General features: G+C 43.7%; 1 protein-coding gene and 1 long non-coding RNA gene across 2 annotated transcripts; one reads left to right on the plus strand and one right to left on the minus strand.

Moving 5' to 3' along the window:
• Positions 1-510: 510 nt before the first annotated feature.
• Positions 511-10,372, plus strand: STYXL2 (serine/threonine/tyrosine interacting like 2). Its single transcript, XM_035540544.1, has 5 exons — positions 511-623; positions 3,507-3,601; positions 4,158-4,389; positions 5,157-5,374; positions 7,545-10,372. Exons 1-5 carry the CDS (start codon positions 511-513, stop codon positions 10,370-10,372), a joined length of 3,486 nt encoding a protein of 1,161 aa, XP_035396437.1.
• On the minus strand, positions 5,694-12,813 carry LOC118245007 (uncharacterized). The gene is made up of 3 exons (XR_004777734.1): positions 12,744-12,813; positions 6,548-6,641; positions 5,694-5,743 (listed from the first exon to the last, which is right to left on the minus strand). It is a non-coding gene; the product is annotated as an uncharacterized LOC118245007 (long non-coding RNA).
• Positions 12,814-16,405: the final 3,592 nt, after the last annotated feature.

Consider the following 16,405-nt stretch of genomic DNA (forward strand, 5'->3'; position numbering starts at 1 on the left):
CCCGGGTGGGCATGGCAGCCTCCTAGCTACAAGGACAAAGTCCTGAGGGTTAAAGCTGGCCGAAGCCGTGGCGTTGGCCTGGAGCTTGAGGAGCGTTTCGTGCTGGGGAGGTGAGGTCTCATGTTTCTTTCCCCCGACACTCTTTGCGGTCCCGGTCTGGCAGTGTACAGCTCTGTCCAGAGACCATGCGCAGGGGGGATAGAGTTTCTGCACCGCCACCCCTTCCCTCCCGGCCTCCCTGCGTGCTTACTCACGGGCAAGAAGGGCTCCGGCACTCACCGGGCACCAGCCAGGGAGCCGCATGAGGACATGGGATCAGCAGGCACCCTGGCAGAGAAGTCATTATGATCATCTCGTGGAAAGGGCTTCTCATACCGCCTCCTCGCTCGGAAAGAGCCGTGAGCCCCCCCTGCCCACCCCTGTGGCCGGCGGACACTGCCAGCCTCGTGCCGCCCATAATGGTGCCACGTTTCGTTGTGACCCCTTCCAGCGGATCTTCCCTCAGCCGCCATGGCCAGCAGCAGAGACTCGGACAGTGAGCAGGTGGTGCCTGATGAGGAGGAGGAGGGCCCGGACGTGAAGGCGGTGCAGGCTCACTATCTCCGCAGCCCCTCGCCCAGCCGGTGAGTGTGTGTGGTGGCGGGTCGCCTGCCTTTCTGCTCCCCACGGAGGCACTCGGGTCAAGTGCGTAGTCTGTCTTTCTGCCCGTTGTAAGGACCTGTGGGTGTTTTATGTCCATGTTGGGCCTGCCCTGCCCCAGAAAGTCTGAGGGTCTTGGGATCTGTGTTTGGTTCAGAGCCATCTTTAGCTACAGGCTTTGGGCACTGAACAGGAGGCTGTCACCGCATAGGCAGGAATAGAGTTACTGCAAGCAAAACAAGCATTAGATGTGCTTTCTTCTAATATGAGGAAAGAAATCATCCCTTTGTACCCCTTTCCTAAAGCAAAATGCTCTGTAGGGCTTCCTGTACAAATTGAGATGCTTTAGCTGAAGGCAGGGAATAGGGATCTGTTTGAAAAGAACTCACCTCAGTGGCCTCACCAAGCAGGAGGCTGCAAAATATTTCCTATTAGTAACTGTGGGACACTGCAGGAAAATGAAGACAAAATCCTTATTTCATTTAACTACACATATTAAAAATTGTTTAGGAAGTTCACTGAGCTCACATAAAGTAAAATTAGTTGTTGATCCTCATAAATCACTCTCCTCCTGCTGACCAGTCACTCAAAATGAGCAGAAGCACCTCTTCGATGTATTGCTTTCCCTTCCCTTCCCTTCCCTTCCCTTCCCTTCCCTTCCCTTCCCTTCCCTTCCCTTCCCTTCCCTTCCCTTCCCTTCCCTTCCCTTCCCTTCCCTTCCCTTCCCTTCCCTTCCCTTCCCTTCCCTTCCCTTCCCTTCCCTTCCCTTCCCTTCCCTTCCCTTCCCTTCCCTTCCCTTCCCTTCCCTTCCCTTCCCTTCCCTTCCCTTCCCTTCCCTTCCCTTCCCTTCCCTTCCCCTCCCTTCCCTTCCCCTCCCTTCCCTTCCCTTCCCTTCCCTTCCCTTCCCTTCCCTTCCCTTCCCTTCCCTTCCCTTCCCTTCCCTTCCCTTCCCTTCCCTTCCCTTCCCTTCCCTTCCCTTCCCTTCCCTTCCCTTCCCTTCCCTTCCCTTCCCTTCCCTTCCCTTCCCTTCCCTTCCCTTCCCTTCCCTTCCCTTCCCCCTCCCTTCCCCTCCCTTCCCCTCCCTTCCCCTCCCTTCCCCTCCCTTCCCCTCCCTTCCCCTCCCTTCCCCTCCCTTCCCTTCCCTTCCCTTCCCTTCCCTTCCCTTCCCTTCCCTTCCCTTCCCTTCCCTTCCCTTCCCTTCCCTTCCCTTCCCTTCCCTTCCCTTCCCTTCCCTTCCCTTCCCTTCCCTTCCCTTCCCTTCCCCTCCCTTCCCCTCCCTTCCCCTCCCTTCCCCTCCCTTCCCCTCCCTTCCCCTCCCTTCCCCTCCCTTCCCTTCCCTTCCCCTCCCTTCCCTTCCCTTCCCTTCCCTTCCCTTCCCTTCCCTTCCCTTCCCTTCCCTTCCCTTCCCTTCCCTTCCCTTCCCTTCCCTTCCCTTTCTCCCCCTTTTTTTTTCCTTGCTGTTAGTACCAAATACAGTGATGAAAATGCCAAGGTCTTCTCCAAAGTGAAACCGTTGAAGCATCCAGCTGTTTTGCAGCCCCATGGATGCTTCAGGCAGCTACTGGTAAAATCTGTGGCTGTGGTGGCAGATTATCGCTGACTGTTATCTTTTTATTGAGCTTTGAAGAACCCTCTATAGTAAATGAAAATGAGCGCTGCAAATTTGTCTCAGCTCCTGTAGACGAGACTCTCCTTGCTCATCTCATAAACTGCCTAGAAGAGGTAGGAAAGGACTACTTTCAGTCACGGTTGACAAGTGCTGGAACCCAATGAGCCAACATGGATGAGCCCACTGAGCGGTTTCCAGTGGCGCTGTCTTCCATTTTGAGTATGTAGAATGAAAGCAGTTTAGCTGTCTTGCTGCATCCTGATTGCACATTAATCATCCTCCCTCTCCTGCATTAATTAAATGCAAACAGTGCATTGCAAGTACTGAAAGGCTGCATTTCCAGATAGCTTCTCTGAGGGCAGCAACCTTGTACTAATGAACAATATAATCTTTGTGGAAGAAAATGTAGAGGGTGTACATCAGGGAAAAAGCCGGGCAAAATATTTTGTTAAGATGGTCTAAATAAGAGCAGAAGGTTTGCTTGGACTGTATAGGTGGACCCAGATGGGAATATATGTGTTTTCAAGACTGCGGCCTATTTTTTCTTAACAAAAAGTTGTGTAAATCACTCTGTGTGCCAAAAAAAATATCCTCAAAGGTATTTGTGGGTTTCATAGTTGTTTCTGACCTGCAGTTAGGCAACACTGTGTGACTGGAGAGACTTAGCACAGATTCATGCTGTGAAGTAACCAGTGTACTGAGTAACTCAGGTAGATAATCACAGATTTCAATCAGACTGCTTGTACTGCAGTTCATGATAACTCAATGGGTGCTTGCAGACAATTAGATAACAGAAAAAATGCCATTTTCGTATCATAATTAGTTTTGAATTGCTTAATAAATTCTAGTTAGGACAATATTTATATCTGGCTGTCAAGCTGGGAGCTACTTGTGAGATTATTCCCTATGATCCATTCCTCTCCCTGTCTCGAAACCAGACATTGATCCTCTCTACCCAAAACCTTCTCCACCAGTCTATTCACTTGCACCCTCTGCCCACTGCAGCTCCTCTCACCTGAGACCTGTCTCTACATCCTGCAAACACTGGATGACAGGGCATATTTAAAGCCTATAGCACCCCTCTAGAGAGCAGTGTGAGGGTTGGGAGAAAAGCTGGGGCTCCCCTTCTATCATCAGTGGATACTCTCTGCTCCAGTTCCCTCTTGCTCTCCTCTGGAATGGGTAAAAGGACTAAAGTCATAGAGATGGGATCCCGGTGGAGGGCATTTACCTAATAGGAAGTGTGGTCGGTTGGCAGGTATTCAATAATATCGGACACTGATACAGAGAGCATCTTCATGGATCCTATCCATCTGTCATCTGCTGTGGCTGCCAAACAAATAATCAATGAAGGTAAGAGGAGGAAGTGTGAAAGAAAGAAGTAAGTAATAGAGACTTGAGTTGAAGCTGTTTTGCCTTTTTCATCCAGAGACCTCAAAATGACAAAAAAAAATGCCTTTATGAGCAAAATCATGCTTGAGGCAGAGGTGAAAACCACAAAGAAACGACAATATACAGAAAGGTTTGGTGATTTCCTTTGAAGTTGTGCACTGAATCTGTGGCAGAATCGTGTACTATGGTGGTGAATACAATTTAAATGCTAGTTGCTTGCTGCAACAAGCTGTCCGCTTCCCTTCTTTTGGGGCTAGAATGAGCGTGCACTTAACTCCCAGGTCTTTGGCCAGTGTGGGTCTTTGGACTGAGAGGAGAGTGAACTATGCTCTTCCCATAACTAGCTATCTTGACGCTATTGGATAAGCATGCACATGCATACATTGCAGACAGGACGGTGTAATGTCATTGGGAAAAAAAAGAAATCTCCAAGGGTTGTTCTGGAAACAAAGAATGTCAGGTCATACATTTGCTTTGTTTTTTACATGGTTTTAGTTACATTGTCAATTTATTCCAGAACTGAAGACAAAGGACATCAAGGTAGATGCAGTGTGTCCCAGGATGTTAGAGTCTGCACAGCAGTTGATGGTGGAAGACCTGTACAACCGAGTTAAGGAAAAGATTGATGACACCAGCTTGTTTAACACACCATGTGTGATGGACTTGCAGAGGGCACTTGTGAAGGACAGGCTGGAGACCCCCAGAGACGCTGTGGATGAAGTCTGGCCTAATGTCTTCATAGCAGAAAAGTGAGCATCAGTTTTTGTCATCCTGTTGCATGAGATTCCCAGTGAAGGGTCAGATGGAACCACTGAAGGCATAACATATATTAGATGCATCTAATACCTTTCATCCCCAGACAGCCCCAAAATGTTTTTTAAAATATGCTCACAAAGATCTGAGTGCTGGAAAGTAAATACTTGTAGAATACAATTCAGCAGCTTTCCTATGCTAGTTTGATGCTTCAGACAATTTAGGAAAGGAAAAGGGAAATGAGCCCAAATTAAATTCTTCTGATTGGAATTTGGCCCTGAAATTGAGACTAAAGTCCTTCTTATGTAAAAGAGAGTTAAAAAAGAAATTCCATAGCAAATATTGAGTGGAAATGGCTAGGTATCCTGTACCATGGCTCAGCTGTCTGAGATACTTGTGCAAGTGACCAGCACAGAATTAAAAGGGGATATAGTTTAAAACGTCAATTATAGGGTGATAAAAATGGAGAAATAAGTAAACAACCTGAACCTAAGATGGCAGGACAATTTTAAAATCAAGCTGGAGTTGAAACTGCGCATGCTGTGAGTGAGTGTGATACTGGTGAGAGCAGGTTTTTCATTTTCTTTTCCCGGTGAGTATTGGAGAAAAATATCTGCAGAACTCTCAAAGGACCTTAAGGTCTGAGAGGAGCCGCGTATTAGATGAGTGACGCAGATTGGGAATTGGGAAGCACTTGTAGCAGACAGTTTGAAACCTGAAATAGGTGCGCTGATATCTAACAATTTTTTTTTCTTTTCTGAAGAAGTGTCGCAGTGAACAAAAGCCGTTTGAAGAGACTGGGGATCACACATGTCTTGAATGCAGCTCATGGTACAGGTGTATACACAGGACCAGGCTTCTACAATGGTCTGAATATCCAATACATGGGCATTGAAGTGGATGATTTTCCAGATATGGATATCTCCAAACACTTCCGTCCAGCTGCAGAGTTCCTGGATGAAGCACTGCTGACTTACAGGGGTAAGAGAAAAAGATTAAACTGGTTCAGAGTGCTTGGGAATTAATGTGTGGAAGTATTACTCAGATAAACAGCTGATGCCACATCTGTAATTGGGTAGAGGGCAGATTGATTGTTCTTTGCATACAGTTACGGTGAACGCTTCCTGCCCATTTCTGCCATGCCTCATACAAAACAGAAAGGGGGCAGACTAGTGAGAGGAGGCAGCTTGGCAATCCCTGATGCAAGCCCCTTTTCTTTGGAATCAAACTGGGTGCAAGCCACTTACCTCAGCTGCTTTGAAATCACCCTGCTATTGCAATGAGATGAAGCACTGCTCCAAGTTGTTATATTACTGTACGCTGTGAGTCTCAATTTTGCAAGGATGCTTCCTACAAAAAGAACAGGCTGGCTTACTAGAACAATCCAAAAAAACTGGGTTGAACCCCTGGGTGTCTGCACCCAGGCTGTTTTATAATTTGCTGGACTCCAGTTCCATGGCAAATACTTCTGTGGGCCTCCAGTGTAGACTGGTCATTTTGTAGCATCTTCAGCAGACAATTAGAAAAATCTTTATTAAACCGAATATGAGAATGAACACCAGAATCGGTGATACTACTGTTGATTTTTTTATATGTATTAAATGCATTTAATTTCTGTAGAGAACAACAGGTTCCCTCCTAGTAGAAGTGGCAAGAAAAAAAATGAGAAGTTTTGTTAGTTAAATTAGGATGGAGATGCATAAGACAAGTTGAGCCAATTTTTATAGCTCACCACTACCAACAAGGGGAGGGACGCTCTACTCTTCTATGTTCTTACTCATAACTCCCATTTCTTCTCTGGGCGTATTACTGATGCTTACTTTGTGCCACTGCTGACATTCATCAACCATTCAACTCACTAATGCAGCAAAACCAACTGCCCAGCAGGGAACAGAGAGTTTTTACTGGGCTAGTGAGCTTAACCGGATCATCAAAGGGCCCAGTGAGTACCAGAGACAACACAGGGGAGGATGCAGGGAGAAAGAAAAGTGTAGAAAGAAAGCAGAAGAATGAGATCTCCCCCTTTTGGTGAGCTGTTAGATAGGCTTTACTGGCTGTTAAAACACTGGGGAGGCATCTAGGGCTTTTGGTATGAAGAAAGGTACAAAAGACATGTTGGGATTGTCGGAATAGGTACATTAAGTAAATACTTACGGTAACACATCATCAGTCAGGAAGTGGTGTTTAAACTGGCTTCATTAAGCTTCTGTGCAAACAGCACGTTGATAAATTGGTGTTTATCACACATCTGGGAACAGTAATTTCAGTTATTTGCAGTCTAGCAAAGCCTCATTTATGCTCTCTTCATATTTACAAGCTTTTCTTTAACTTCAGTTCGCTATAAAACTAACTTTAAAAGACAATTCTTTTGTGCCAAAGCTTAGTTTTCCACAAGAGATGATTTCTGTGTAAATGGCCATGAAATACAGCAGATCCTCAGCTTTGATTCTAGCTCTTGTAGTCACTGTTTACAGAACAGTGGGTTCCAAAAATACGGAGCATCTGTATCACTTTGTCAGAGTCAAAATCAGCTCTCTTCTGCTAGTTGTTTGGTCATCCTATTCCAAGATATGCTCTGGCCTCCAGCCAGTCTACATATAACTGTCTGAGTGTACCTTCCAAACAGCAGATCAGGGCTCTGGAAAAAATATGATTAATTTAATATAAAATTGTATTTAAGTCCTATAATGTGCCTTATAGATACTAACTTATTTGCTTATCCTCCCAGTACCTTCCTGGAGGCTAGTGCTAATATCTCCTTTTTCACATATAGAGAAACTGAAGCATGGAAAGCTTAAATGTCTTGCCCCAAGTCAGCCAGGAAGTTGAGAATACTGCATCGCTTGTCTTTCTAATACCTGTTATAAGATTTTGATTATTTGGGGAAGTGTATAGGTGAAAATATGAATATTGTTTAGCTTGTTTTAAAATCTGCATGCCTTCTTTTGAGACTAATATTTTTTGTTCACATGTATGTAGATTTCTACTGAGATAAAACTAACAATAAATATTTACTGTTGGTTTCAGTCAACAAAACATATAATCTGTCTCATTTTTAACAGTATTCAGAGAATGTGTTTGTGCTGCATAACAGAACAACCTCTCTCTATTACTGGAAATAGTTAATTACTTCTATATTCAATGTCTGTAGGAAAAATCCTTGTCAGCAGTGAAATGGGAATCAGTCGCTCAGCTGTGCTGGTGGCTGCTTACCTGATGATCTACCACCATATGACCATTCTGGAAGCTCTGATGACTCTGAGAAAGAAGCGTGCCATTTACCCCAACGATGGCTTTCTCAAACAGCTAAGGGAGCTCAATGAGCAGTTGTTGGAAGAACGAGAGTTGGATCATACAGGAGATGAAGATGTCACTCCTAGTCAAAGTCCTGTTGCCCACGCAGGGACGTCTTCCCGGCTGTCTGGAGTTGGGGACTCAGAAAGCGTAATAGGAGCCAAAGCCCACTCCATCACAGTAGAAGAAGAGGACACCAGCAGCATGCTAGGTAGTCTTAGGAGCTCTTCATCAGTGGGAAAAACCAGCTGGGCTTCGAAACACTCCACCTTCATCAGTGAGGAGGAAGAGGAACAGTTGTATGAGGAATGGAGGAAGAAAGAAGGCCTGTCTGTAAAGGAATCAACAATTAACCATGGAAGAAGAACATCTCCAATGCTTCTGGCTCAGGAAGAGGAACAATCTGAGGAGGATGTAGAACAGCGAATCCACGACTGGCAGTGCAGAAATGAGAAATACCAAATGGGGAGTCCACCCAGGGAGGAGGATGGAGATTCCAGAATGGGAGGAAGACCTTCCCCATCAGGTGAATTTAGTGATGTTGAGAGTGTGAGCAGTTTTGAGATCCGAACCCTAAAACAACAGCTAGAAGCCAGTAGCTTTAGCAGGATGAGGAGGAGCCGCACAGACTCTGTGTCTTCCGAGAGCACCTGGGACATGTGGAACCAGAGGCTCCTGGAGATTGAGAAGGAAGCTGCTCAAAGGTATCATTCTAAGAATAAAAATACTGGGGAGAGGCGATCCTCAGAAACAGGAAGGGAGGAGAGGGATGTGGATGAGGAAAGTGTGTTTTCAGACAGTAGTTCCTTTTATAATTTCTGCCAAAAGAACAAAGACAAGTTGACTCCTCTAGAAAGGTGGAAGGTCAAGAGGATCCAGTTTGGTTTTCACAAGAAGGATTTAGAATCATCCTCATCTTCTGCACCATCTCCAGCTGAAGATGGCAGACAGGCAGATGGAGAGGAGACTGAAGGAAAGAGTTTGTCAGATATTAACCTGAGTGCTTACCAAGCTTGGAAAATGAAGCGGCAGAAGAAGGTGGGCAGTGAAAGCAAGGAGGAATTTGTGGAGTTTGCCAAAAGTGAAGATTCTGCTTCAGCTAAAAAGAAGCAGAGGCGTATAGAGCTACTTGAACGTTCAAAGAAAATCTTAGAAGAAAGCCAGTCCATGTGCAGCTGGGAGACAGACAGTACAATGAGTGGGAATATCCCACTGTCAGCTTTCTGGAGCTCAGCACCTTCTGCAAATGGTGCTGAGGATGCAGCTTCTACACTGAGCATGCAGACAAATCATTCATCTTTATCCCAGACCAGGAGCAGCACCGGGGCAATGCAGCCGAGTACACCCCTTCCCAATCTCCAAGTTGGCCCAGGTGGCACAATATCCATGGCAAGCATTCAGAACTGGATTGCTAATGTGGTCAGTGAAACCATTGCTCAAAAGCAAAATGAAATAATGATGCTGTCCCGTCCATCGTCTGCAATGGCCTCCAGCATAATGTCAGGAGACCTTGGCAGGCGTACAGATGATGATAAGGTTTCCCTTCTCAGTGCTCAGAGTGGCTCATCTCTTGCTGCCTCTCAGCTCCGCCAGCAGGACATGCAGAGGGCTGAGTCTCAGTCTGTCCTGTCCTGCAAGTCCTCAGCAAGTACAAGGACAGACGGGACTGGTTCAAACATGAAGACTACGCAAACAAGCAAACCACTGTACAGCCTCTTTGCTGATGATGTTGACCTAAAGAAGATCAGGAGGAAGGAGAAGGAGATGCAAATGGAAATGAGAGAGAAAATGTCAGATTATCAAATTGAAAAGGTGGTCAGAGACAATAAACGCAGCACTTTGTTTAAAAAAAAGGTGACCAAAGGAGAGGAAAATGAAATAGAAGATGACACAGAGAGTACAAGAAATAGCCACAGGCACCCTTTGCAAGCAGATCTTGACAGAAATGATACAATCTTTGCTCTGTCCAGTCAATCTGCAAACACAGGTGCACAAAAATCAGAACTAGAGACTGATATTACAAAGTGGCTCAGTGGCCTGAAAGCAGAGAAAGAATCATCATATCATGATCAAAGTGAGAAGTCTAGAGAGAAATATAGCAGGTCATCCAAAGTTAGAGAGATGGATTCTGAAACATCCAGTTACAGATCCTCAAGATCCCAAAAAGAAGAGCTAGACAGCTGTTCCTCCTATGAGTCAAAAGGAGATTCACTGAGAACCATGTCAAGATTTTCCTCTGCTTCTGCAAAAGAGGACAAAAAGATGTATACATTCACAAGGTCAAGGGTCAGCGAGACAAGTTCTGGAGAAAAGAGCCCAGAGCTGCATGGTTTCAGCCAAACACCTGAACCCTCCTTTGACTCTGAATCCCCTGAACCATCTACACAGAGTCGAGTCAGATCTCATCACGTGGAGGCGTGTGAAGAGGAGGCCAGGTCAGACGTGTCAGAATTTGGAGCTAAGAGAAAGTTCACCCAGAGCTTTTCAAAGTCTGAAGAGGATGGAAAGAAAGAGGCAAAAGTGGAACTAAGTGAAGAAAGATTTGCATCTAGACAGTTCTCTCAGTACAGGAGAAACATGCGGAAAGAGGAGGAAGAAGAAATGGATGATGATGCTATTATTGCTGCTTGGAGAAGCAGACTAGAAGAAACTACTGCAAAGCTCCGGCGGAGAAAGGAAGAGTGACCAAGAATCAGATTAGAGGAACACAAGCAGAGTCCCAGAGTCCCAGAATCACTCATCATTATATTTCTGATAATCCTTTGTGGTTTGTAGGGCATTTCCTGCAGATAGTTCTCTTCTTAATCAAAAGCGATAAAGGGAAGAGGTCAAGTTTTGGAAGTGTTTGTGGTTTTCAGAAAGAAGATGCTAGTATTAAATGATCAATGTAGGTAGGAACACAATGTTAGAAGCCATTAGGAGCCAGACGATGTTTCAGCAGTAAAGTCATGGTAGCATCTCAATTCAAAAGACCAATCAAATCCCATTTTGATTATTTCAATTTCCTAGTCTCGTTACAGACGGACATTTTTTTTTTTTCTAGGATTTTTTTGATCATAAAAAGTAGAAGCCAGCAGCCTTTTCTAGGAACTTGAAGAATGTTGCTCTCTTAATCAGTTTTACTTTATACCGCTGAGAAGATATTGCTAGGTAGGCTCCATTTTCTACACCAGTCTTATGAATGTCTACAGAAATAAGATTGTTCTGGGGAATACATGTACTGTTTTCTTTAACTGAGTAGCTGAAGCAAAGTGAAATACTAGAAAAAAGAAAATGCCTCCTTCTTTTCAGAAGTTCAGTGCAGTAATGAATGTATTCCTGTGGTACCATCGTTCTCATTAGATGGAGTCATCTTTGCTCCAGTATGATTGGTTCCTGCTAATAACTTTGGGTCAACAAAGCAAAAATGAAGTAGTACTACCATCTGTCTAACAATTATGTTCTGATCTTGTTCAAGATTCAGAGTTAGGGCTAGGACTAGTGTTGGGTTAGGCTGGGTTTCTGGAGTACTGGCTTCAGTTTGTTGTATGTATGCAGCTCAGCCGAGTCTGTGCTTTTATATGTCTATAGTCAGATTGTCATGTCTTGATTTTCAACATGTTTGCCTTAAAAGAAGAGAGTGATACCCAAACTGACCTCATAATAAAATGATGCATAGTTGAAGTGTTGGTTGAAGGCACTGTGCAAAGACTTACCTAAGGACGAAATGTATGCCTAGAGAATGTGGTACTTTGAAGCCTGCTTTTAGGAGGTGGTAGGTTTAATTGCCGTGTGACAGTTAATGTGCTGTTTGCATCGTGCGAGCTAGAGACCATTTTTCAGAGTGAGAGAAGGGAGTGCAGCCTCCACGTTAACTGAATAGGCTGCAGGAGGGCCTTGGGTCTTCCATGCCCTGCAGAGCCTCGTGCATGTGAGACGTGATGGCCCTGCCAGGGCTGCCACAGCGTCACTTGCGGGGCTCATATCAAGACTCTCCGTCTTTGACACATCAAAGTACCCAATTCTTTGTCACCAGTCAACTTCCTCCACCTCTTTCTTATAAACACCTAAGCCAGTTTCTCCTCTGGAGATATTTGTTTGCTCTTCTGTAGAGACCGTGCTTGTAAATAACAAAACCCTCCGGCGGAGCTGAATATAAAACAACAATGGAGGGATGATGCTACAGTGCGGCATTGCTCTCTCACGGGTAGTTTTGTCTTTCGCTTTCTTGTCATCTCTTCTCCCCCTGACTGTGAAGCTTAGAGCTCACTATTAGCATTATGCTAGCACCTCTCACTGGTTTAATTGTGTAATATAGACAGTAATCTCCACAGGGCAAGGGCCTGGTCTTTATCCTTCTCTATATGATGCCATGCACATCATCAATGCTATCTAAATAATGGTTACTGATAACAAAATGCAGCTACCAATTTTCCTAAACTTAGAATCGTTTCTCTCAACTATAACTCACTGATTAGACATTATCCCTGCTTCTCTAAAGATAAAGACGACTTTCTGACAGCCAGGACTAGGCAAATGATAGCTGATTATTGTCAGGTGAAAGGAGTCTCGAAATCAGGTGATTGAAAAATAACAGGGCTAGAAAAATAAGAAAAAGAACATATTTTACTCGTGTCAGGATTTTTTTGAGTAAACTCAGATTACATTTTTGAAGTACATAAGGAACACTGTCTTGTTAATGTTTCAGGCATCCAGAGGTGCTGCAAGGCTTATAATGCACTTCTACTACAATAAAATATATAATACAATATATCCCTTACTTCTGCATACTTCCGTGAGGTTTTTCTTTAAAGTAGTGACATTTCAGGCTTTGATCCACATTCTGAGATTTTATATTGAATTTCTGCAATGTGCTAGGATAGGCATTTTCTGCTTTTCTTTACCTCTGGTAAAGTTGTTCTGTGCAAAACAATTTAATGCTTATGCATAACTGGAGCTTGCTTTAATTTCAGTCTAGAAAAGGTCTTAAGCATAAGCACGTGATCCGTCCTCTGTCTTGTCACAACAGTATGCAGTTACTTAAGTTTTGATGGATCAAAGTGAAAGTGCACAATACCTTTTGGCAGTGAATTTACTTTTTTGTCAAAGGCTGGTTCCCTCTGAAAATCTCTCTCCCACTTCCTAAGTCTGGCTGCTGCTCTCAACAGAAATGTCTGTCCTCTGCAGGTACTGTAGGGGGCATCTCACACTGTAAAAGATGAGCATCATATGATGTAGTAATTGGTTTCATTTTGCACTGCACAGCACAGTCTTTGTTTGGGTAGCATTTTGATTTAAACAGTAATCCAGGTCTGCCGCACAAATAAATTATTCAAGACCGAAGGGCAGAATATGGTTCTATAACAAGGCTGAGCCAAACCATCCTGATAGCGAGCTTTGACCCTTCTGGGAAAGGGTTAAGTGGGTTCTGCTGACTCACTGAGGTAGGTGGCTTATTAGTTCACTTGTCTAAAAGGGAGATAAAAATGGTTTGCCGGGGAGAAGCCATCTAGGATGCTGGCTGAGCAGTCATGAGGGAGAAGCCTTAGAAACAGCTGAACTTTATTTTCTTATTGCTTATATCCTTGTTAATAAAGCCAAACCCCCAAAGCAATAAGGAGGTGGGGATAATTTTGGACTCCATTCAGTGTATGGCCTGTGCTTGAAAGCGAGTTGGGAAAAGCTCCAGCTCACAGGTATAAATTACGTGAAACAGTGACATAAAGACCTTGCATGGTGAAAATATTAAAGCATTCAGTCATAAGACCAATAACCAGGAGAGACAGAAATGAAGAGGTTGAAGGCAGGCTAGAAAGTCAGGTTTTAAGATGAGACTTTAGAAGGAGGTAGGGAATCACTGAAAGAGGAGAGGTCTGCACAGACTGTTTCAGGTGACCAGAGCTGCAGAGGGAGTGGTTTTTCAGCAATGACACTAGTCTAACATTAGACTAAAAGAGTAGGTAAGTATCCAAATTTATCTGGGAAGAATTTTTCAGAAAAGATGCACTGGGACTGATATTTTTGCTCAGCCTTGCTTTGCTGCTGTAGGCAGGAGGGTGTTTTTTTGTGTGTGTGTGTGGTTTTTTTTTTTTAGCATTGTATAGTGGAAGGTGAAAGTGCAAGGAGCATCCATACAGTCAGTTAAGAATATAAACACAGGAACATCAGAAAGGCTATATGGGGTCAGACCAAAGGTCCATCTGGCTCAATATCCTGTGTCTGGTGGAGACCAACAGTGAATACCTAGGGAAGAATATAAGAGCAGTAATATAAGTGATATTTCCCCAGGATGATCGCCCAGCTTACAATCATTTGCAACTCAAGGACTTCCTGAGCCAGATGTGATATTTTTGTATTTAATAGCCCTTGATAGATTTTCCTTCCATGGAGGTGCCTAATCATTTTTGAGTTATAGCCATTATAGCCTTGTACCTGTTAGCCTCCATGATCTCTCATGGCAAGAAGTCCTGTACTTACTATGCACTGAATGCTAAACCATCTGCGTTTTTCTTTCTGTTCTGAACCTGACACCCACCAGCCTCCTTCAATGCCAAGATACTAATCCCTGTTTAGTACCTACATGCTCCACAAGACTTTACCCACCTCTATCATTATGCCCCATCCTTACCTTAACCACCTCTATCGTTACGCCCCATCCAACCCATCCTTAGCTGTCTGTTTTTCAGCCTAACTGAGTTTCTCATTCCTCATTTGAGAGCTGGTCTATGTCTCTGATTACCCTGACCACTCTTCTTTGAACCCTTTCCAGTCCTACTTTATCTTACTTGAGATGAGGGACCAAGTCCTCACACAGTATTCATGGTGCAGGTGCAGCAGGGATTTATCCTGTGGCATAATTGCCTTCTTTATTTTTCTCTTTGTTCCTTCCCTGTTAACCCCTAACAGTTTGCATGTTTTTTGGCTATTACTGAGCACCAAGGTGACATTTTCACGGAACTATTTATTATATCCACAAAATCTTGTTGCAGGGTCAGCTCTGAGATCAAATTTTGATCTGAGGCTAAATTTTCTTATGTGCAATGCCTTACTTTTATTAACTTTGAACTTCATCTGCCATTTTAGTGCTCGGTCTCCTAGTCTCATTAAATCCTGCATTTTTTCACACCTGGTCTCTCTATAAATGTATAGTATTCTGTTTCCTTAATGTCCTTTGAACAATGTAGGAAGTATTTGGGAAGCAAAGAAGTTAAGGAGGGATACGTGAGAGAGAAACACATTTGATGTTGGTCCGAGTGAAGTAAGAAGAAAGGAAACGATGAAAGCCAGAGAGCTTGGAGATATGAAGTATCAGAAAAGAGATGTAAAGACAATAGGCAAATTAAAGAGCAGATCTACACTGGATGGAGAAAGCAAGATATGTATGGAAGCCCAAGAGGCTAATGCAAAATATTCATTTGTTTAGATGTGTAAAAATTTAGGGGGAAAGGTTATGGCGCAACCTGTTCGGGAAGGAAGGAGATGGTAGGATTTACAGAAACTATAAGTTTGTGGGAAATGGGAAGAGGACTGTGAGAAATGGTGACAGACATCGGTGGGACTTAAATGATAAAATGACATCTGCACTAGGTTGGGAATTCAAGTGTGGAAGAAGCAAGTTTGGAAGGAAGTGGAAATGTTGCCAAAAAGAATTATTCCAAATGTATCAGCTGCATTCGTCATGGTAGTACTGATAGGGGTAGGGCCATGGCCTATTTCCCCCCCTCCACTCTAGGAGTTTCAGTGCAATTTGATTTATTGCATGTGGCATTAGTTTAGACTGGGTGATTTTAAAAGGCGTTTAGCACCATTTTCTTTTTATACAGCTCCTTGAGAAATGCTTACACATTAGTGTAAGCTATAGTGGAGAGCTAGCTGAATTATAAGACAAAAAGTTTTAGCTGGGCATGGTTATGTTGCATTGTCTGCCTTTCCTTAAAGCATTTAGCTGGAATATATTGGGTATATACATTATAACATGAAAACATAGTATCCATGACCTTCCTAAATTTATAGACAAGCCAGCAGAGATGCAGAAAGCATGGGACTAATATGGTTTAGGGCTTGGAAACAGAAATTGTATGCTCATATGTTCCTGCAAAATCCCTTTGAGAGCTACCTACCTATTCTATGGAATTTCACTTGTCATTTAGAAAAGTAAAAATGTGTTAAATTTCTGGCTGTTTTAGTTGTGAAGGAACCTTCAAAAATGTGAACGATGTGTAACAAATAAACAGTTCTCTAGAGAGATGGGATCATAGCTCTGAATGGTGTGTGAATTGCCCCAGTCATCTCACCAAGGCATTAAGTTGTTTGCCTGGGAGTAATAAGTTAAATGCCAACAAGTTTTGTTATATTGTTCTTCATGTAAAAAGTGGAGAGAGGTTTAAAGTAGGTTGTACTGAGGTTGTTCATTAGGCAACTAGCATTGCCAGTACAAGCATAATCAACCTAAATGAACACCCTGTCACTTTGCCTAACCCTATGAACGTAAATTTTTTGGACACGGAAGAATTGTATCTTTCTTTTTTTCTTCAGGACTGCCTTTTGCTCTTCGGTACATTTTATTGTATTCAAGAGCTGATTTCATGTCACTTCCATCTATCCCTCTGTTACAACCTTTTACTAGCTTCTGAGCTCACTGTTTTTCTGTGCCTGCTGTTCCTCTACCAAAGGGTGCACACACACGCACACACACATGTATACATACACACACAGACATAAAAGGGAAAACATCATTTG

The sequence above is a fragment of the Cygnus atratus genome, chromosome 1, assembly GCF_013377495.2.
Source record: "Cygnus atratus isolate AKBS03 ecotype Queensland, Australia chromosome 1, CAtr_DNAZoo_HiC_assembly, whole genome shotgun sequence".
Taxonomy (NCBI): Eukaryota; Metazoa; Chordata; class Aves; order Anseriformes; family Anatidae; genus Cygnus; species Cygnus atratus.